The sequence below is a fragment of the Numida meleagris genome, chromosome 2 (genome assembly GCF_002078875.1).
Source record: "Numida meleagris isolate 19003 breed g44 Domestic line chromosome 2, NumMel1.0, whole genome shotgun sequence".
Lineage (NCBI taxonomy): Eukaryota > Metazoa > Chordata > Aves > Galliformes > Numididae > Numida > Numida meleagris.
In genome coordinates, this window is record NC_034410.1 from 97,789,881 (window position 1) to 97,813,852 (window position 23,972).

The 23,972-nt window shown below is 37.5% G+C and overlaps 1 protein-coding gene across 14 annotated transcripts in view; it reads right to left on the minus strand.

Moving 5' to 3' along the window:
- The window catches only part of PTPRM (protein tyrosine phosphatase, receptor type M), a 462,428-nt gene that overhangs the window by 304,926 nt on the left and 133,530 nt on the right, over nt 1-23,972 (minus strand). For 13 of the 14 annotated variants that reach the window (XM_021385886.1, XM_021385885.1, XM_021385884.1 and 10 more), the window contains 3 exons: nt 16,153-16,418; nt 4,752-4,830; nt 1,071-1,186 (listed from right to left, as the gene is read on the minus strand). In XM_021385886.1, coding sequence (XP_021241561.1) covers nt 1,071-1,186; nt 4,752-4,830; nt 16,153-16,418 — 461 coding nt within the window. Of the gene's footprint in view, nt 1-1,070; nt 1,187-4,751; nt 4,831-8,301; nt 8,338-16,152; nt 16,419-23,972 lie in introns of those variants that run through there. The other variant, XM_021385892.1, reaches the window with a different exon arrangement.

Consider the following 23,972-nt stretch of genomic DNA (forward strand, 5'->3'; position numbering starts at 1 on the left):
CAACACAGGGGTTGAAAATACCCATGCAAAACCAAATAAAAGCACAGATTACCACTGCCTTTTCATTGGGCTTCTTCTGTATAGAATTAACAGTTCATCATGCATATACAGATAAATACGTAGTTTTGTTTTTCAAATGGATTTACTTATCTGTGCGCTAGTTTTCCTGTAACTACCAAGCTTTTTAACCTGCCCCACATATTTGAATCACTTCCAAACTGCTTGATGAAATTTTGTACTAAGCACAGGGTGAAAGGTAAGCTGTACTGAAAACCTGAAATTGATTAAATGACAAAAAAAATAGAGAACTTCATATTAACGTCCCACCCATTACTATCGCTTCCATTTCTCCTACTCCTCCCTCTCCAAATACTTCAGTTCCTGTCCTTCTTACAGACAATGTCTCAGTTCTAACATGTTTTTCACACATGGAAAGTATAGGGAACTTAAGGGTGGTATATCCCTAATGCTAAATCTAAACATAAACTACTGTTTGCAGTAAGGAACAGACAGACATCTCTGGAATGACAGCAGCAAGACAGCAGTTAGATTTGCACCCAGTTACTAAGAGAGATGAAGGAAGATGCATCTTTTTGACACAAGGATAAGGACAGAAGTTACGTTACTGAATAATAAAAATTACAGACTTGATGAATTTAGGTAAGATTCTTTGGCTCTGTAAAGCAGAAGGTCAGATTTGACTGCCATATTGGTCTTCTCTAAATTTGTAAAGAAAGTGCAATTTTAGTGGAAAATTCTATCTTAACAGATACAGAGGCAAGCCAAGAATATCACGTGTAATGTTGCATTTAGACGGAGCAGGCATTAGGAGAAAGCAATACGGCCTTCCTTGGAGGTATCGCATTTATTCATTATCTCCATAGGCAATAAAACCAGTACCAGTTTCTAGAAGACAACACCTAATACATATTAGCTCAAAGGCACTATAAAATTTAACATTAATCAAATAGACAGCTGTATCATTTTTCATACTTTTTGCAGTTATTACAGAGCGGAAAACTACACTAGAATCCTCTAGATCTTACTGTATTAGGAAATAAATAAATTACCTGTAACCAAAGTCTGTCACTTGTACTGAATTTACCATTGGCAGTGCATTGAAAAGTAGCAAATTGTCCTGCATTGACTTCCACACTCTGAAGACGCAAGAAATGGGGAGTTTTTGCTGTTGGAAGAAGAAAACGATTGAAATTATGCAACACAGATGCAGTGGTTATGATTAACATATGGAATATATTTAATGGTCCCACTTTAAAGGGTTCAAATCCCTAAATATACATCATATTTTAGGTTGTTTTAATTTTATTCTTTTATTCTTCTGTGTCTGAGAAAAAGCAGAAGTGATGGGTGCTATTTAATTATTCCAGCTGTAAATTATCTTAGCTTAGCATCCCTTTTGCAATAACAATCTGTATTAATGAAGATTATATTGAAAACAAATTGATGTTCGGAATAAAAATTTATTAGATAGACTACTGACTAGACAAAACAGCAAGAAGTTGAGAGATGTTGTCAGGGAAACAGGTTTTCCTTTTAACCAGGTATAGTAAGAGTAGATGCTTTAGAATTGTAGCATGAAACAGATAAAATGCTAACACAACGCTTCTATGTTCTTTAAATAAAATTAATTTCAACAGCACTGAAGAAAAACACAACGCAAGGCATTCTCTATACTGATGCTTATTTTTCATTTAGAAAGAGAAAACACTCTTAAGCAAAAATGAAAGCAATATAGATGCATTTAACCTAACACATCAAAGATATTCAAACAAGACCCATGTCCACTGCAGAAGGAAAGAGACCGTGTATGTTTCTGTTTTACTAGAAAGAACCAACAATGCGACAAAGAAAAACAGAGAAATTTGACACAGAAACTCACCCTTGAGAATGCATTGTTGCCCAGCAATTCAAATCCTACTGCAGCCAAGGAGAATTTTTGCACTATCTATACTGGCAGATAAGCCAGGCTCTGAACATTGCTTTCAGTCATGGAACTGCTAATATTAGAATAAACTGCAAAACTAAGCATACGCTTTCTAGCAGAACATCACAACTGTTTAAAATGTTGATGACATTCTCTTAGAAGGGCTTATCACTGGGACAAATTACAGATTTGAGAAGAATACAAATAACCAGCTACCAGAATTCAAGAAAACAAATAATTTAACAACCAGCATAAGGCGCTATAAGAAGCAGAAGATGGAATAAAATAGCCCAAGTTAATATGTAATTACAGGAGGAAATGTTTTCATGACAGCTATCCTTTTGGCAAATTTACTAAACATAGCATTTTTCTTTTTTTGAACACTTCCAAATGGAATCAGGTACTCTTCACCTATCAAATTACTACTGACTGACTAGTAAAATTCTCAGGAAGTTTCTCAGTCATTTTTTAAAAACATCTGATTTTACCTTTCTACCATACTTGTTTTCTCCTCAGTCTTCCCAAACTCTGCTAAAATAGTCTTTCTGAATTATGAAGTATGGCCTAAGTAGAAAGGGATTTTAGGATTTTTAAATATACACACACCAACCAACCAATCGCCAAGCACATGCCTTTCAGTTCTACATGCAGACTTTACTTCCACTTGGCCTCTGTCCATGCTATCCAGACAACTGCCTAGTACGTATGTCATGGTTTCATGTTATTTTTGTATTTTTCCCATTTCAATTTTAGTTATCATTTTGAAAGTACTTTTTCTGGCAATATACAGGAAAAAAAGTCAGCATGAGTCTTGCAAGGCTTTATACACAAGATAGTTTATTTCCAATTCTCTATTTTTTTCTGTTTTCTTGTAGACAATGTAACTAGTTTGTTGTTTTAATTTCTAACATTTTAGTTACTTCATCGAAGAACTGTTTCATTAAAGTTTCTACATTTCAACACTGCAAAATTAGAACAGTGCACATCATGAGATATAACTCACTACTTGCAGGTTCTGAGAACGAATGCACAGATCAAAACTCTCAAAAACTCCATAAGAAGAATTACTATGCTGATGAAGTGCTGCTTTATACTTCACTAGTCAAACCTAAGATATAAATTCAGAATGCAGAAGTGCAAATACTGCCAAACAAGGGGGCCTGCTGTGTTTATTAGAACTAAGTGATTCAGAAATAATAGCTGCTGATTCTGCATAACTGTCGCCATATTTGAAGAAATGTCTGTATCTTTTTGCCACTAACACTAAAACGATACTTATGAGGTGTTCTAGTATTAACTGATGAACCACTTTTTATTTTAAATTGTAGCTCACACTTACAAATCACAAACAATGCGTACAATATGTCATAGAAAGAGAGTGAACAATTACACAAAATTTGGTATTTTTTTTCTCTACTCAGTCATTTGGTCAGTAAGACTACAACCTACAATTCATTGTATGACCCTTGTATGTCTTATCTAGCAAACAGCACATATATGAAATGATTTTTCCATAAGCGGTCTATTAAAGACACCTGGATTATTATATTCAACTTTTAATTCACAAGGTTTATTGCATATATGTATTGCATATTCTTAGTAACCACAGAATTGTAAGGGTTGGAAGGGACCTCTGGAGATCACCTTGTCCAACCCCCCTGCTAAAGCTAGTTCCTTACAGTAGGTTACATAGGAAAGCGTTTAGGTGCGTTTGAATATCTCCAGAGAAGGAGACTCCAGAACAACTCTGGGCAGCCTGTTCCAGTGTTCTGTCACCCTCAAAGTAAGGACTTTTTTTCTCATGTTCATCTGGAACTTTTTATGTTCAAGCTTGTGCCTGTTACCCTTTGTTCTGTCACTGGGTACTGCTGAAAAGATACTTGCCCCACCCATTTGACTTCTGTCCTTTAGATATTCGTATGCTGTCTCCACTAGGCTGAACAGTCCCTGGTCTCTTAGCTTTTCCTCATAAGATAAACGCTTCAGGCCCCCAGCTATCTTTGCAGCTCCCCACTGGACTCCCTCTAGAGTTCCCTGTCTTTCTTTAACTGAGGAGCCCAGAATCAGAGACAGTACTCCAGATGAGGCCTCACCAGGGCAGAGCAGAGGGGGAGGATCACATCCCCGGACTTGCTGGCCATGCTCTTTTCAGTGTAAGTCAGGTTTACCATTGGCCTTCTTGGCCACAAGGGCACACCGCTGGCTCATGGCCAACCTGTTGTCCACCAGGACACCCAGGTCCCTCTCCACAGAGCTCCCTTCCAGCAGGTCAGTCCCTTATCCCAATGGGATAAAGAAACATATTAGAAAATAGGGCAGTAAAACAGTTCAAAAATTTAGCCATGAACCTGAAATTTCTTCCCGGGGAAATACCGTAAACAATCTTGTTTAGCAAAGCCATAGCCCTCAATCAGCTGAGTTTTCTACCTTCTAAGAATTGGGAAAGTAGTCACATGTCATTGGTTCAGCTCTTGCATTGTCCATCTCTCTCATTAATGCCTCAGCTTGTAGCTGCATTTAATTTTTTATGTTGAAAGGAAGACATTTAACAAGTCTTGATGATTTTTGTTCTGAAGGAATTGCTAGATGACGCAGGTTCACGTTGAGCACTAATGGTACATAAAATATACCTCCTAAGCTAGCAAGGTGCAGTGCTCAAATGTTAACAACATTTTGTACATTCTCAGCCTATTTTTATGACAATGACATTGTTTTCTGACATTTTCAATATCTTTTGCTTAACATTTATTGAAGGATAGTAGCACATACATTTTAGAAGACTTTAAAATAGTGCGTGGGTACTTACTACATGGATGTCCTAGAACTTTCACTTCATCAATGGCCACATATCCAGGGTGACCTGAAGTTACCACTTCAAAAACAACCTGAGAAGTGAAAAGAGAATTTCTGTTATCAGCTTTATAAAAGAGAAAATATACAAATTCTTTGTTATGGAAAAATATGTCAACTCTTTCAACACTTGAGAGCTCTTTGTAAATGAAGAACAATCAAAAAAACTTCAAAATGAGTTGTTAAAAAGAGCCAGAACATAAATCGCATTTTTCATGTTTATACGGTTTCAGAAATTTACCAGAGTGAATACCCAAAGCTCACAATGAGAAATACTCCCCCCAGTATTTGGTCTGCCAAAATAGTTACCTAATGATCTTCTTAAGTATTAAAATTAATAGTTTAATTAATAGTTTCAATTATTTCATTTGCAGAACACACTCCTGCTTTTACTAAATAAATGACCACTCTTCAGCATACAGTGCTCTACACAGTATCACATACAAATCAATCTATTTTTAAGAATGTATTTTCTATGCTCTTAATCTTCCAGCAAATATAGTGAATTAAGAAAAGCAGAACCATATGCCATTATTTGCTTAGTGGCTATAAATAGGTCACAAAATAAATGGATTATTCTTGTTATTTGAATTAAGCACACTCAGAAGTAAACATCTCCAAACTTTGGCAACCTTACTTTTAACAGCCCAAGAATGTTTATATGGAATAGAAGAAAATAAGCCAATAACATTAGCACGTACATTTCCAAAGCAATAGAGAAGAAGCTCATGCTCAAATCCAGCTATGAAGAAGTTGAAATTTAGAAACTACTATTCACATATACGCTACACTTGATCTCGGAATAGATGCAGAAGGACACTACGTACTATACTCTTAGCAGCAATTATTTCAGCAGAAAAAGAACGATAGCAAACACAAGCATGTCATAAGGATAACATACAGCCCCATAATATTATATCGAAGTTTCCCGTTGTTGAATAAACACCGGTAGAAGATCGATACTGATTTTAACACAGACCTTGAGATAAGCAAATTCTTTTCCACCTCTCAACATTTTTCATCTTTCTCATTTCTCCATCAGTGGTCTCCAACCCTACTCTTTTGTCCCAAGCACCACAGGATTCCTCCTAAATTCCGTCCATTTCTCCACAAAATCAGTGAAGTAAAATTGCCATAAATATAGCTTTAACTCCACACAGCTGACAAGAAAAATATCTAATTTTCATTCCATTTCTGTCTCCTGTCCACACAAAAATTTCAACCTGCAGTGCTAACATTGCCCCCAGGTGAACCTGACAACAGGAGGAAAGCATGAGATGGCCACGAAGAAAGTTCAAAATCCACCAAACAATTTTTGCAGAAACAAGTTCTGCAAGACAAAGATTGCAGACTGCTCAATCTCAAACCCCAGCTTGTCGTCTTCTAAATGCCTGAAGGCACTCTGATGGTACTCATACTTGATACTGCCCATTCAGAGCAAGAGTGGTCAAATTATGTATGTGGCTCCCTACATTCAGCAGAGCATCTAGACCAAGACCTCTCAACATTTCAAAGCATCTCTTTTCTACAAAGAATACTTTTTTGGTGGAAATGTCTTAGGAACTACCCTGGGAATTACAAATACACAGCTCTTAAAGAATAATTTCCATTCAAAAAACTGGAAGAGCTTTTTAAATGATGGTCTCTACTACCCTCACCTTAGCAGTATTTAAATGGAAATATAAAGAAACTGATAACTTGCACAAAGAAACCGCAAGTTCCAATGGCAGTGCAAGACAGAAAAACGGAAATTGAAAAAGGAGGAGACTACTCCATTTCTTGGGGACCTACCGAGACTACTTACAACAGAGTAGGTCTGAAAGACTGTAGGGCATGAGAATGATTGCACAGTGCTGGAAACATGCAGTAAAGACAGAGATGTTACATCATGGCAGCAAAGAACGGGGAGTAGACAGTTTGGACTCAGAAATGGAAAAGTTCCTGGGGAAATATGATGCCTCTAAGAAAGCTGCTGAGAGAACTGAATCCAAGCGAGGAGGTAAAGAGCAGCCTGAAAAAATCCAATTTCTCCAATTTCTCTCCTGTATTCTCTAGTTGCTTTGAGTTCCAACTGTTAAGAAGAAAAAAACAAGAACTCCAAGTCCTATTTTATTGAAATCGATCTCACAAGTTTCTTTAAAGTTTCTTTTGGGGAAGTCACTGTAAGGAGATATGCACAAAGCCACATGAAAAGTCTACTTGATCCATGATCCCATCACTGCAGAGAGGAAGTTTTGTTCAGGCTCTTCATTTTCAGATATGCTAAAATGAATAAAAGTACTGGAGATATCTGCATACGCAAAACTTTGAAGAAGCCAGCCAAATCATGAAGTTTTATGCTAAAATTATTACTGTCATATGACATGGATTTAATTAATTTCAAAAAATAGTTGTATAAGAGAGCCTTTTACAGGGAGTCGTCTGACTTCCAACAAAATCATATACCTACCAAATAAGTAGAAGATCTGAAAATAATTTCTGTAATCCATAATCAGGGAGCTTACCTACAGATTCTCCAATAGGTTTCAAGTACTTCCTTATCACAGTATACTCACAGACAAGTATAGATCCTGACCATAAACCAGTTCTCTCAGTTTACTGGCAGAAACTACAACCTTGAAATAACTAAACTGGATATACTTCTGGCATCAGAGAAAGATTCAATGAGTGATCTAAAATTTTCTGCAGTATCTCTAGACAATATACCAAAAATATCATTGTCACAAATAGGCCAAGCAATGTACCAAGAAATTGCCAGCTGGATGCGCTATTAAATTGCAGTTGTTGTCACTGAGGAGAGCAAGTTCCAAAGAAAAGTTATACAAGTAGAAATACAGTTGGTTTAATCAGGCATCAATTAAATGCAATAGTCAAGCTGATCTCAACTTACTTGACCATATATTTTAGTCTTTTTTGACAGAAAAGACACATTTATTAGTAAATAGAAAGGGACACTATAGCCAGCAGTGATATACTATATCCAAAAAGACATCATTGATGTGCCTTTTCCTTCATATGTTCAAGAACGTGACACACGCTGAAAGTACAGTAACATAATTTCCTGTCTGTTCACAGGTTGTGAAATACTATCAACTTCTGTATCCAAATCCAGTATTGTTTCATTAAAATAAATAAAGATTATGGACCACAGTATTTGCTTAAGTGAGCACATTCCCTCTTATAGTAAAAAAACAATTTGATTCTACAGATGACATGGGTCTGCAAATCCCCTGTAAGTATTATGTACTGCTTGGAGTGCTCAGGATTGGACCTAGAAACACTTCTGGTAACTTATTTTTCCTCTAAAAAGCTGACAGGGCTGTCAGGATTTGATGTCCTTAGAGGTCTTTTCCAACCTAAATGATTCTATGACTATTCACAGATCTGCATCAGTTTTCCTAATAATTTTGCTTCGAAATAAAACCCTGCATCTTATTTCATGCCAAACTTTCTCCAACATTTCACACTGGCAAAGCTGTGTGTTTTGCAGAATTTCACATTTTTACCTCAGAAGCCAAACTCTGCATTTCCTCCCAGCTGCTGCAACACCTGTGGGCAATATGACAGACTCCAGTCAAAACAAAGGCGACATCCAAGCAACAGCAGGCTGGGCAGTCCTTCGGTTTGTTAGTCTTATTATTCCATCATCTTATCAGGCAGGAAACAACTGGTTAAAGCACCAAATTCATCTGATCAGGAAGAGCTGGGCTGATGCTGGCTTGGGAGCTGCTTTACGCCCAGCCCTGCCTCCCGGGCCTGCCAAGGAGGAAGCAGGGAAGTGGCCTAACGCTGCACGTCCCAGAGCCTCCCTGCTTCACTGAAGGGCAAAATTAGCTTCTCATTCCTGCCGCTTCCCCTTTCTGTGCATGAACAAAGGAAGGGGGGCTGCTCACAAATGTAAACGCTTACTGCTGAAAATGTGCGGCTCGTGATAACTTCTCTGCTCCCCTGAACAATAGGAATAAATAGTTTTTGTTGCCACACAACCTCACTCTGTAAATTCCTGCCTTTGTTGTTGCAAAATCACAATGCTTTTAGTTGAAAGGTGGGTTGCACCTAACGTAAATACTCTCTACTTCACATGACTTAAAATAGCATTTTGAAAAAAAAAAAAAAAAAAAAAAAAGAAAGCAAGCCAGAAAAAGGAGTATTGGGATTGGGAAAGTTCCTTAACATCAGGACTGTTTTTTTGCTCCCCATGAACTGGGCTGAGACTCCTCCAGCACGCATTCCACCCTGCCGACAGCATTTGCTGCCTTCCCTTCACTGTCTGCTGCGTTATACCCCCAGCTGCTCCTTTCCTTGGTCACATCAGACACCAGTGGTTACACAAAGGTGCTGGGAAGTGGCAACATCTTACACCCCTGCAAGCTGAGCACCATTCCCCTTTGGGGGCCTGTCCTATGATAGCCCCCGTTTTTACTGTCTCTTCAAAGCCACATTAAGGGACATTTCTGACTTGGTCCTTCACAGACCCCACAGAAACCTGTCAGAGCTTATTTACCTGGGCTCTTAGCAGCACTACCACACCTAGAACATGGTTAGGCCTCATAGGTTAGGAATTTATTGCATGCTATGTGCATCTCCATCTATCATTCCTACACAACTACCGTCCAATGCTCAAATGAGCACTTCAGCACATTAAACAACACCTAGGTTGTGCTGCCAGCCTGAGAGTCCAAAGAAATCTCTTCAAGGTGAACAGCATTGAAAACTGAGCTCCAAACTGTCAGGCTTACTACATCATGCTCTTCTTGCTTTGTTTTTAAATCAGACATGGTTGAACATTTCCCTGTTGAAGACATATCTTTCTTGGTTTAGGAACAAGGGATGGGAGAAAACACTGGACCTTTGTTCAAACATAAACAAGAACACATCTGCTTACTCTTGGACACTTACATATTGCTGGTTTTTTTTTTTTGTTTGTTTTGTTTTGTTTAATTTAGATGTGCGGTCTACCTTCACACATCTTTCTAAAAATAAATGCACTCCTAAATCACACAACTCAGTAAGAAGATTTTTGACCAGTAGCCATTTAAAAGGCAATATGTATTTCCAAGTTTGAGTTCAAAGTGCAATTCAGGAACCATAAGCATGCAGTTTAATGCAGAGCACGCAAGATATGAGAACCTGAGCATGACCTTCATTGCGCAAAGAGTTCCACTCTTATCCTAGCTGGTGACTGAAGTACATTGCATGAACCAAACTCCAAGTACCGCCTGTATAAAACAGATTCTGAAAGAAATGAAAGTTTAAGTCCAGATTTGAAAAAGCAGGTTGGATCTACTGTTTTGTATTACCTAAACTTCCAATTTACAGGGGAAAGTGTCAGACTGGTAAAGGATAAATCTCATCTTAATGTGAAGTGATACCATGTAATTCCGTTGTGTCTTCACAGAGAAAAACTTCAGGAACTACCAGCATGTGCTTACCCATTTACTCATGCTAGCTTCAGAGGAAATTATATTTAAAGGTGCACAAGCAGACAGAGTAGCATACTCCTATGGAAATTATTTTTAATCCTTTCAGTTCCAATTCTGGATTTAAAAAACTGTAGTACTTGTTGCTTTTTTTTTTTTTTAAATCAAGATTTGCTTCAGCTCAGTGCTGCCATGAGTGACTCCAAGCAAGTTACAAAGCAAATAATTCAAAATATAAAAAGTGACAGGAGGATAGTATGTAGCTTACAATAGTGCTGTGCCAAATTGCTTGCTTGCAGGATTAGAAACTGGAAACAAAAGCTTCTCATCAGAATCTACTCAGTAGCAGCATTTCGCATACTGTAAAGTTTTAAAACTGGAAACATTTCAGAAATGTAAAATAGATCTCAAATACCACAAATTTGTCTGAGAATCATTAAGCAACCTGGAAAAAAAAAAAAGATAAAACAACCTTGAAATCAACATTTTTTCCTTCTACTACAGAATCCAAACCAGGAAAAAAAATCAAAACATTAAAAGAGACAAAAACATCCCCTCCTTTCCTCATTAGAGGAGCAGCCTTTTCAGCACTTACTTTTATCTCAAAGCATCAATTTTGAAGCCTCTCAACCTACTGAGACTGGTCCCCAAGAACCTAAAAACAAGCTCACCACTTCTCACAGACATCTACATAGCATTTCTCTTCTTATTTTTTTCTGTGTACATTCTGTTCAAGTATAGAGGAGGGTGAAAGTAATCACGCGGAGCCTTGTTTTGTTTGCAGGCCATCTCCAATGGCATAATAAACTCCTTCTGTAACACAAAAATAATGCAGAAATACCTAAGCTACTTTGAAACAAGTAACTCAGAGACCAGGAGCCACAGCAGAAAAGAACAAGCTGTGCTGATTATCTTTGACCCTCAGAAAGTGTTTGGCAGCTTGAACCTGTGTTACTGCAACTGTACTGTAATCAGTAGGTAGAATGCAGTGTAGACATACCCTAAAGTCAAAGGCAGATGTTAAGCAGTAGCACTTAGAAGACCATTAATTATGGAATTAGATGTATCGTAATCAACAGAATACTTCACAATTTAAGTTTAAATATGCAGTAATTAGACTACAATTAGTGTTATTACATGCAGGTTATTATAGTGATTTATATATGTTGCACAGCTTTCATATGCAGTGAAACCTACACAAATAATTACCTAGTGAAAAGAAAAGTGTATGCTGAGAGAAATTAATTACTTTGTTCAGAGACTGTACTTCTAAAGAGTCAATTCTAAATGGAAACTCAATGTGAAAGGTATTAGCCAGCTTGGATAACTGCTGCTACAATAATAAAAACACTTAACTATTAAATCTTTTGAATGCTTTGCATGTGTGTTAATACGTGGTTTAAACAAATAAATCTTTAGACATTGGATTAAAATTCACTCCACGCTACAGAATCTAATTTCTATTCAGCTACCATTAGTGGGAGTTATTTTGCCTACATTCTTCACGAATCAGTAGCAAAACAGACTACACCACTGTTTTTATGCATCCCGGGTTATATAAATATTACAACTGTGGAATGTTATCATACAATTTGTCTGTAGTACATCTTGGCTTCATCTGCAGCTGATCACCTTCTATGGTATCCTATTAATGGAATGGAATTATAGTGCATTCACAGATATGCAGATGCCTACGTGAATATGCAACTTAAAACACAAAAAAGCAAATCCGACCACTGTATGGCTTTCTCCCTTCATCTGCTAAAGCCGAGCCTTTTCCTAAACATTACTTTCAGGAAACTACCAGCCTTCACGCATGAAAAGTTAAAAAGGCCCCATCATACCTTAAACGATATTCTCAGAAGACTACACATTTATTCAATAACATCACCCAGCCTCTGATAATTCCTGAGATAAAGTTCTGTAGCTTTCGGATTTTATGCAAAAAACACATGGGTTTGTGACAAAAGAGCTAAGATTTTTTTAATCAAAAGAGTAGGAGCTTACGAAACAGAACTGATGCTAGACACCTCTCAGGTGGGTCCTCTGCTTCCTTCCACCACACATTAAGCGATTTGAGCTCTCACCTAACTTCAATGCATGTTCTCACAAAATCCACGTATATAGCCTCTCTCCACCTCCGTCCCCTCCAGAGCTAACTTCTTGCCTACCCCAGCATCCCCTTGGAAAGGGATCTGGGGGCTATGGCTGACAGCAAGTTGAGCATGTGTCAGCACTGTGCCCTGGCAGCCAGGAGGGCCACCTGCAGCCTGGGCTGCGCCAGGCCCAGCACTGCCACCAGGCAAGGGGAGGGGTTGTCCCACTCTGCTCTGTGCAGCCTCATCTCCAGCACTGGGTGTGGGTTTGGCTCCACAATATAAGAAGGGCATAAAACTATGAGAGAGTGTTCGAAGACTGTGAAGGATCTAGAGAACAACACTTATGAGTAGTGGCTGAGGCCCCTGAGTTTGCTCAGCCCAGAGCAGAGATGCTGAGGGGAGGCCTCATGGTGGTCTGCAGCTTCTACAGCAGAGGGGCAGTGCTGAGCTCTGCTCTCTGGTGACAGAAACAGGGCCCGAGGGAACAGCATGGAGCTGTGTCAGGGGAGGGGCATGTGGGGGTTAGGGAAAGGCTCTGCACCAGAGGACGAGGGGCATGGAACAGGCTGCCCAGTGGTCATGGTCTCAAGCTGCCCGAGTTCAAGGAGCATTTGGACAATGTCTCAGACACAGGGTTTGAATTTTGGGTGGTCTGTGTGGAGCTGGGAGCTGTACTTGATGATTGTTATGGGTCTCTTCCAACTCGGGATGCCCTGTAGTTCTACGATTCTGTAAGAAATGATGAGAAATTCCATCATCATATTGGTAAGGAAACTGCATTAGAGGTCTCTAGGAGAACATAGGCAAACAAATTGGCAATGACCATAAACTATGAAAATGAAGAGATAGCTTCCTCAAGAATAAATTAGTTAATCTACAACAAAAACCAGTGAAGCTACACTATTTTAAACTGATTCCTTGGACCTCCACAGATATTGCTATAAGACATTTTGGTACATCAACAAAATTGTAATTCCAAGCAGAAATAATTTCACAATTTATGCAGCAAATGCAAAGAAAATGACTTAATACAGTCCTCAGTGAAAGAAGGGTAGATTGTGTAAAAATATCTAGGTGTTTATTTTATATGAGGTGATGCACAGTACTTTCTTAAACTGCAGTACCTGATCCAAGCATAAAATGGTTCACCTATGAATAAAGGTGAACAGTCCAGGGTTCAGGTCTTGAGGGAAAGTGGACTAGAAAGGTTATCTTTCTGTTTCAGTGGCCAAGTATCCATATTCCTGAGACATCATTTAGATGTGTTATATTGTTAGAAATCTGATACAGATTATTATTGCCAACAATAGATTTTAAGCTCTCTCAACTTGCTGTATTTTTATCAGAATTTTAATTTAGCTTACATTTACTTGTCAAGAGTCTGGGCTTCTTCTGTAAAATTCCCCTGTACACGTTACCATTTTGGTTCAGAGCTTTAGTGAGCCTTTGAAATATGTTCCTCGTCTTCACTGGCTGCTAGTTCACAGAGCAGCTCTGCTGCATCCAAACCAGACTCTTTTCAGAAGAAACGAAATCTTTAGTTTCTCCCTTAACTCACTCCAAACTCCAGTGTGGACGACACAGTCCAAACCAAGGCATAAAGAACACAATCACATGTTCACTCAGTGTCTGCAAAACGTACACACGCCATATAGCTCTCCTGGACAGCCCAGAAAGCTCTAAACACCTCCAGTAGAAGATGTTACAAAGCACCCAGAATTATAACCCATGCCAGCCATGAAATTCTCTGTGGAATGTTCTACTCTTCTATTGCCCACTGAGGCTCATTGTTACAGTCAAGACAGAAAGGCTCTTTGGTATCACTGGATGGCATTCTCAACACTAGGATCAAACTGGTAACATGTGGCACACAAACTTGCAGAAAGGTACCCTTTCACTTTGTGAGAGGTAAAAGAATGGCTAAACCACACCTGGACTCTGTGGTCAAGATGCCTCTCTAGAGCATGAGGTTTTAAGTAATATGCAGACTTTCCCACAATGCTTAGGAGAATCTAAATTTTCCTAATAAGCCTGCTCTTCTGGAAAATGTGCCAGTATCCTCCACCAAATCAAAAGCCAATTTTAGGTGACCCACACCATGAATTCTTCCAGTGAAGCTTGCTGAGATGTCCATAAACTTATTCTGGATCTTCTTCAAGAATCAACACCTGGTCACTCCTGGCACATGCAGGAACAGAAACAAGGCCCTACCATATGTGATAGTGGTGGTCAGGGTATTGATGTAGGATACAAAATGCTGTTACTCTCCGTATAACACACACATAGAAAGCACTGTGGAAGGACAACACTGCACTTCCTAGATGTCTGCAGTGAAAGAATCCCTATTTTTGAGATAGCCTTCCTCCAGAAAGCTTAAAATGATAAGCACAGTGAAAAATGTCAGCCCAGGGTGATCAACCACACTGCAAGTGAAAAAAATAGGAGCCCGAGCAACAGCTTTGGTCTACTCCTATTAAAGCAAATTACTTGCTCACATAGACATAGTCTGTATTTTCATAAGAAGGAGAAAAACTGTTGAACTACTGTACGATAGTAAATAACTACATAATCTGTAAACTTCCATACAGAAAGGCAGCACTTTAAGAAACCGATGAGATTCTCACTAAATCTTTAGGATGTAATCAGAAGCACATTCCTATGGTTGCTATTGTTTCATTTATGATTGTATTTGTCTACAAGTATTGGTCATCTAAATCAAACCTGAAAACTCTAATGCAGTAAAATCTATTAACATTCAATTGCAGCATCCCTAATGAACTGAAAGAATTACTGAATTTATTATTGAGAAATCAAAGTGATTGACTGGAATCAATAGAAAAAATTCTTAATGGTTTCAATGCGATTATTTCATCCACGTTTGTCATGGTTTAACGTGGCAGGTGGCTAAGCACCACACGGTTCTTCGCTCACTCCTCCCCCTTCCCAGTGTGCTGGGGGAGAGTATCAAAAGGAAAAGAAAAAGCAGAACTCATAGGTTGAGATAAAACTATTTACCAAAATAGAGAAAAGGAAAAGGACAATAATTATGACAAATATATATATATATATGAATGCATATAACAACACGCAAGCAATTGCTCACCACCCCAGTCCGATGCCCAGCTAGTTCCCGAGCAGTGGAAGAGGGTGAGATGAACTGCCACCTCCTTCAAAACTCCTTCTGTATGATGTCATATGGTATGGAATACTGTGGCCAGTTTAAGTCAGCTGTCCTAATTCTGTTCCCTCCCAGCTCCTTGGGCCCTTCACTGAGAAGGGCTTTGGCTCTGTACAACACTGCTTAGCAGCAACTATAAACATTGGTGTGTTATCAACACTGTTTTTCTCCTAGATCCAAAATGTACCATCATAACAGACATTCCAAAGAATTCTGTCCCAGCTGAAACTAAGGCAATATTCATGCCTTATTCCATACCATTTACATCGCTGTCCCACAATTTCTACACATCCTAAATAATTACCATCACTTTTCTTGCTTACTGATATACATACACACAAACTTATTACTCCTCTAGTCTATGGGGCATCCATGTAAATTGTCCACAGTATTCATTTAGTTCATAACTTTGGGCTCACATCTGTCATACACATGAAGGACATGTGTATTTACATGCATCTCATATATTTCTATAAATATATGCTAACATTTAAACATAGCTATATGGATGTAAAAACACTTAGCATCATCTGCAAAAATGTAATTAAGATAAAGATCAACTAAACATACTGAAAGATATTTTGATTTTAATGTCAAAATGATAATTTTGAGCCAGGTGCTGATTACGAGAAAAAAAAAATCATAAAAACTAAAACATACCTGATAAAAATTGGGCCAGAAAGTGCTAATTGCCAGTTCTGCTCTGTTCCAAGCACCAGTAGTAGATGTGTTCCAGACTGGGTTACCAATAGGTCCATCATTAACTTTTACATACACATTCAAAGTGCCAGGGCTAGATCCACTCTTGCTTGAAACATAATAGTGGAAATCAATACAATGTGTATCATTTTCTTTTAGATGGGGCATCAGGAGGTGAGCTTTCTGTCCTGTGTACCTCCCAGATGTATTCACCAACATGAATGTACCTGCAAAACAAAGTCATTACTTCAATTTCTCATTATTTTACTTTCCTCTTCCTGTTACGGTAATCCATAATTAAGGCATTATTAAACATAATTCTTTTAACTTGCTTCTACTAATATCACTATAAATTATATTTAATCTCAAATTGCTTTCAAGAATCTTGAGATTATTCTCGAAGCTAGTAAGTACCAGAATCCTTATTTTACATGTGCAGACAGAAAGAAAACCAACAAAAAAAGCCTGCAGTGATCAGCACTGCACTAAATCTACACATACTAGAAGAGAATCAATCATAGGTGGAAACTATCCAAGCACTTCTATATGCTCAGTCCCATTGAAATCAAGGACAGATCTGGGCACAGATGCTGGGATGCTATATCTAGTATGGATGCAGTTTAAAATGTTCCTGATTCCTTAGGCTCATTTCAGCTTATCAGCAGCTACTGCCTTTACTGATTAAATGTGGTCACTTGATTGTCTCCTGGCTTCAAGAGCTTAGAAAAGAAGAAAGGAAAACACACAGCAAATTGGTAAGTTCTACCAAAAAAAAAAAAAAAAGAAAGAAAGAAAAAAAAGGGGAGAGCAGCAGGAGGAGGTGTAATGTTACAGTATTATCCCAACTTCAACAGCAAGAAGAAATGTAAAGGCACGGTCCACATAAAGTTACACTCAAATGACCCTCACATGAGCATCTAGTCAATTTATGGGCTCTTTGTCAGTGCCTATTAATACGTTTTATTGAAGTGTACCTTCAAAATAATCAATTTACACAACAGATGTGCAACTAAAAACGTAACAAGACTTGCAAGACATTCATACCTCTATGTTAAACAAATCCAAAGCCCAAAGAAATAATTCAACTAATACATACACTGTGATGCCATAGAAGGAAATAAAATTTAACGTGTTACTTTTGAACAAGGATTTATCAACAGAATACAATTAAGATGACAATAAAAAGGTATTTCAAACCCTGCATTTTTTCATAAAAGTCAAAAGAAAACAGACGTGTTATAGGTGCATCCTATAAACGCATCATTACATATTTTTGTTAAAACACAAACAAAAAAATTTCTCAAACAGTTACTAGAAAACAACTTTTGTCATTTTCAATTGAGGGGAATTGATACTCCAGAATTTCAATCAGATGCAAACTCCTATGTCATTTCTGGAGATGGGACGCAAGTGTCTGGAGAACTTCAGTCCAGACCATAGCTTTATCTTAAGTAGATTTAATTATTCAATAATACAGTTTGCAGCTACTCTAAATTATTTATCAAGTATAACTTCTAATTAATTTTCAATCAAGTCAAATAATTGAGTTTCTCAAGCTGACAAAAACTGAAATGAAATGCGATACAAAGGAATCTGAATGTTTTACTACCTAAAAGGTAAAATAGCATACTGGGACAAACGCTTATGGATTAGTAATGTAAGTCAATGTCATTGAACGTGTTTCTCCAATTAAAAACTCATAGTACACTTAAAAGTAATTTCAATTTTTAGCGTTCCTAATACTGGCTTTTCATATGCTACTAAAAATTTGATTTTTATTTTTAATTTAGCAGAAAGAAAATCAAGTGCTTTTCTCTGCAAGGATTGGTTTCTAGGAGTTTCTGATTACACTGTTCTCGAATGGACAGTACATACATACATCTACCACATTTTATCTTTTGCTGTGTTTCAGCTGTCTAAAATATTGGAGGGCCCCAAACATAAGACAAAAAGAGCCCCCTCAGTATTCCAAATGCAGCAGCCAGAGTGGCATCCTTGCTCCTGACCTAGTGGTCAGGGCATAGTAAGGAATGCTATTTATTACTTCTGCCGGATTTTCACATGCGCTCTTCCCTCCATTTCAGCCTGTCAAACCAGTGAACCTCTTTCATGTAGCATGCCCTCTGTGTTTTTAACTTGTAATACAAACATCTTCAAACACTTCAGTGCTGAAAACATGAAATTAACTTCCACAACAACACAGTAAGGGAAGAATCCTTTCCTTATTTTCATGCATGCAGAAGAAACTAACCAAGTTAGCACTCTTCAATCTTTCCATATTTTTCTTTAGTACAACGGGTTCCTAAGATGTTCTTGGTTTTGAGCTGATCAAAGTATAATATCCCACTGTGCTGGACTTTTAGATCCTGCTGCTCAATAATTAACTAGGATGCTGAAGGGTGAAGAATGAATCTACACACAGCTAGAACAAGAGTTATTCCTGCTCTATTACTAATAACACATTTCCTCACCTTTAAAACACAATGAAGGGTTTCAAACAAAATCTACAAGAATATTATTTGAGTACAAAAAGGAAGCAAATAAATGTTATTTAGTTATATGGGTCTTTGCCTTAAAAGGCAGGAAATAAACCAGTATTCCTTCCATTGCTTAGGATACGCTCTGCTACAAAGTATTTGGCAAGCTCTTCCTAATCCAGGAGATAAAGAGTAGGAGACAATAATGTAAACATATCCTTTTAACTGTCTGAACTCTGGACTGTATGTGAGGAACTAAGACACATAAGAGTGTCACCAAACTCCACCAGAAGGTCTTTTTGGACAGTTCCCATTCACAAAGGTCTCACCAACCACCACTTTCAGAAGCTGAAGTTTCCTTTGTTCCAGCTCACCTGCAGCAGGACGCTCATTCACACAAACACTGAGCAGAGCTGTAAACTAAGACATTTGGTCATCTAATGATCTGCTAAATGTAGAGCTAAGTAATCTGCAGTAGCGTGCTGTTTCAAACATAGTAACATCTGTCCTAAGCCTAAACATAGCCTCTAGACAGCATGTAAGCATTTCTTTTTCTGAAGAAACCAGGCATGTAGAAGATCAATACGGGAACACTTGATTATAAGATCCTGGCTTCAGAACAGAGAGGAACAGAAGAGACTTCTTGCATCAAGTACAGGAGATAGTTTCCTTGCATCAGAATGAAAATCCCAAATGCCTGTACTTTCAGATATCTGATATCTGTCCATCTAATGCACACCCATTTCAAACTAGCCATTGAAAAAAAAACAAAGGTAGATACAACATCTTCAGCATTACTCATCTCTGAAATTATGTGCTTTCCTCAAGGTACAAGAACATGTTCTGCCCTCCTGAAGTAGCTAGCACAGCCCTTCTGAAGATAAATGCCTAGGTCTCTTGCAGTGGGCCAACGGGATGTGAAGAAGCATGGGCACAGGAAGCCCTCAGTGCACCCAACCAGCAGCTTGTGGGCAAATGTAAATTTCAGAGGAAGTCATGAACATTCTAGGGGTCTGACTGAAGTTAATCTGAAAGAAAACTAGTAATAATTGGTCATGAAAGCCCTTACTTGTCACTTAACCCTTTAGTGGCCCTTACCCCTGAAAGCCTACCATCTCATTCAAGAATTTAATCTGTTTTGTTTGGGCAGCACCCATTTTTCCCTTCATGTGAACTCTGATAAAGATCAACTTCCAGAGGTAAAAGTAGCATGTAACTCCTTACATTAGGTGAAATTAAGAGCAAACTCTGTAAATCCAAGACAAAACTAATGATGCACAACATATTAAAATTTGAGCCTGTTTCTACATCTACTTTTATCTGTGGATTTGCCCACAAGAAAGAAAAACAAACTAATGGGCATTAAAATGAAAAGGCATGATCATTAGAGACTATTAGATGCATCTTACTTGAAACCACACAGTACATGTAATGGAAAGAAAAAGTGAATTGAAAGCATTAAAATCTTTCTTACAATCTTTTTTTTTTTTTTTGAAATCAACTTGTCTTCAATGTTAAATCATGTAGAAATTTTCTCTTACAGCTTTTACTATTGTCATCTGTTAAACTGATTGCTAAAGTAATACTATGCCAGATGGTTATAAACATCTTAAGCATGTGGATAAACTCAGTACACAAATAAACACCTAATTTGGACTGGAAGAAAAAAAAGGAAAGAAAAAGAGTTCTCATCCATGAAAGGAAAAAACTGACATAACACTTGCTTTGCTAGAAGGCAGTAGCAAGATAATGGATAAGTTCCCCAGAGTATATATCCCACATTTGGGCATCTGACAAACACACTGCAAAAAATACATGTAGGTATTCACTGGTGTATCAACTAGGTAATAGTTGCCTACAAGGGAACAGGAACTATAGTGGGATTCCAACAAGACAACACAAAATTAAGATCAATTCAGTACTCCAAAGAAGACATTGCAAATGCACATATTACTATAAATATACTCCTTTTAAATAGACGTACTTCTGTAGAAGTACTGTCATGTTTAAACACAAGTTTCCTCAGTCAAAAAGTTTAAATGGGATTTGCTTGGGTACACTGTTTATGTTTAGGCACTAGATGCAAATTAATAGTTTAAAACTACACGCTTAAACAAATAAAACCTAAGGTAGCTAATAGTGCTCAATCTTCATTAAATTCAGGCTTCTTTAATCCACATGTATTAAAAGTCACAAAGTTTCTAAGTCATCCATATTTCATCATTTTACCCAGAGGGTTTAAATCAAGGAACTGGTGCATTTGCTACAGTTACTACTGTTGTTTACAATTCCTCACTGCAAACTGCTGCAGTGGTAGTTCAGCAAAATCACTGAAACACTAATTCTAAGATACAACGCTGGAAAAAGACAATGCAGACTAGACTTAGTCCAGAGTAAATGGACAACTGAATATCCCAGTCATTCTCATTATTAACATCAATGGAAATTTCCTGTGAGGCAGGCACAGAGAAAAATGAAAATCCTATGGTATTTATTCCTCCAGTTATCCAGCAATAAACAGTATCGTGACAGATCTTATTAGGGTTTTGTACACAAAAAGCTTCCCAAAAGATAGAATGACACAAGAACAGCAAAAAGATTCCAGTGAGTGTTTTAAAAAAATATTCTGACAACTGGAAAAGCAATATACACTTCTACAAAAATGATGGAAATGGCACAAGAGAGATTTTCCAGTCACTTGTGCAAGTTTTCACTGTGTCACATCACCTTGTTAAGAAATGCTTTTTATACTCAGAATGACAAATGCAATGGAATTGAATGCAATATCATTTTTCATGCGTGAAGAAAATCTGACTCGTGAGCAAAGAAAGTTACTTTGTTGATTTTTCACAAGTACTATGCATGGTTGAACACAAATGATGAGTTTTCCTTCCAGACTGTGACAACAGACATAACCTCCCCAGTAACTGGGATTTCACTGATACAATAATAAGCATAAGTAAAAACATACTGGAGTTTGACTTATGTAAACATCAGTGTTCGATGATTCTGGCTCTCAATATTTGAAAACTGTGCTAAATGAAGTGGAAATTCTGATTTTAACACTAGACATTGTGTATCACCTTACACTCTTCAGGTGCTGAAACCTACCTCCGTAAGGTCAACAAGTATTTAAAATACCCATTATCAAAATTGCTCTGATTAGGTAGACATAAGCAGCATTCCCTAGATGTCCCACTACTATCAACTCACCACAGGGGCCTACCATGGCATCATTTCCACTGTGACTTTCCAAGACCAAAGATGACCATCAAAGACACTGGAGTTTCTGGGCATATGAAGATGAATTGCAAGGCTCAAGCACTGTGGGTCCCACCCTCAGACAGGGCAAAGGCAATATTTCTGTTGTTTATTACATTTTATAATTATTTGTATGGACCCTCTTGGAAGCACTGCAGAAAGTGGAAAACCTGAAATCTGATGACACATAGCCTTGGACTCTTAATTTCCAAAAATGGTAAACAGAAGATATTTTGTCTCCAGTACTTTTTCCTACTATTTACTATGTTTTCAGATAAACAAATATACATTTTCAGGTAACGTTTGAAAATTATGAAGTTGATGTAATTTGAGAAAGCTCTCAAAGCATGGCTAACAGTTCATGAAGAACCAGGAACTTCTGCTCAGACACAGCACCTCCAGGTGCCACACTGTACGTAAGTAACTGCACGTAAAAATCAGTACAGCTTCATTTGAACTGGCAAAATGAGGGGTGCCAGAGCACACCAGTTGAAAACCTTCCTTTTGATGACTCAACTAATATCTTCCAATTCTGTTAATCATCTTATATTAATTTCTCAGATGAATTGTAAGCCTTCTCTTGAGCATTATCCACATTAAACTTTGTTATTTTAATCATTATCAATCCCAACAACAAAAATAATCAACATAACTTTTAAGATTTTTCTTCCAAATTTTAAATTACTAAAACTCTTCTAAAAAAAATCTGTTCAACAGCTTCAGCATAAATTCTGTACACTAACAGGAAAGTGGATCAATCCACTTCTGCCCATAGCATCTTTGTTTTAGCAGAACAATAAGCCTAATAGGCCGGATAATTCTTTCACCATATTATATTTCTTCAAATTTTTCCTCATCTAATATGCATAGACACATCTTCCATTATTTTGTTAGAAATTCATCAAATACAAACATGAAATCACATATTTCTGAGTCACGTATTTCTGCAGTCGCTTTTCCAATAGTCAGTAATGCCTAAAAGATCTGCTTTCCGAAGAATGCTGTTTGTTTTTCCAATCCTTTTCAATATTTAATGAATTCCACTATTTGTCCTATAGTCTTTGTTCTATTTCCTTCATGACTTTTCTCCATTTTCAAACATTACATGGATATTTGGAAAGCTGTTTCTTATATAACTAACATGACCCCTTTGTAAAAACGAAGCAACGTATAGAAAGTCCATAAAAAGTTCAGAAGCTGTTGGAGAAAACAACTGCTTATGGACAAATTCTAACAGATCTATCTGAAGTTTCAGATTCAATTTCTGAACCAATCATTGTATTTAAAAAAAATAGAAAGCAAAGTAAGAAAAGGCAAATAATCTATATGCTGGAGTACACTGCGTACTAATTAGCACAAATAAAAATATCCCCCAGTGGAGAGTTAACTTGAAAACAAAAACATGAAGGTTATAGGTGAAGAAAAGGAAATGAAGTGAGGGAGATTGGGATGAGAGGTATTAGAGAAAACAAATCAAAGAAAAATTCATGACAGAAAGGAAAAAAAAATCCAGGATAGACAGATTGAGACCTAGTCTGGTTAAAATGCAAAGATATCCAGAAGCATCTCCTTGGGACTGGAAAAGGCCAATTCAGGTTGATTGAGTACTCTGTAGACAAAGCAGGTAGATATTCAAAACAATCAATTTCCATTAACCAGAATTAAAGAACAACAGCGATCCTTCCATAGTCTCCTTCATACAAAGTATCAGGAAAACGTACTGGACTAATTTCTACCCTCAACCTTGAAGAGAGATAGCCTTTAGCATAGGGCACCGTGTGTTTCCAAGATGAAGGTGTAAGGTGTTCCCCCATATGAGGTTGTCACAGTATATACAACCAACACTTTTTTATGTAAGTAAGGTAACACAATAAGGATAAAGATCATTCTCTGAATATAGACATCCAAACTAGAGGAAACCATATATTGTAAAGTATTTCCTCTATTTTCCATGGTTGTCGAAGAACAATAATTTCTGCAAAAAAAGTAAAAGCCAATAGTACTGTCCTACAACTGGATGGATGGTATGCAGAAAATGAGGAG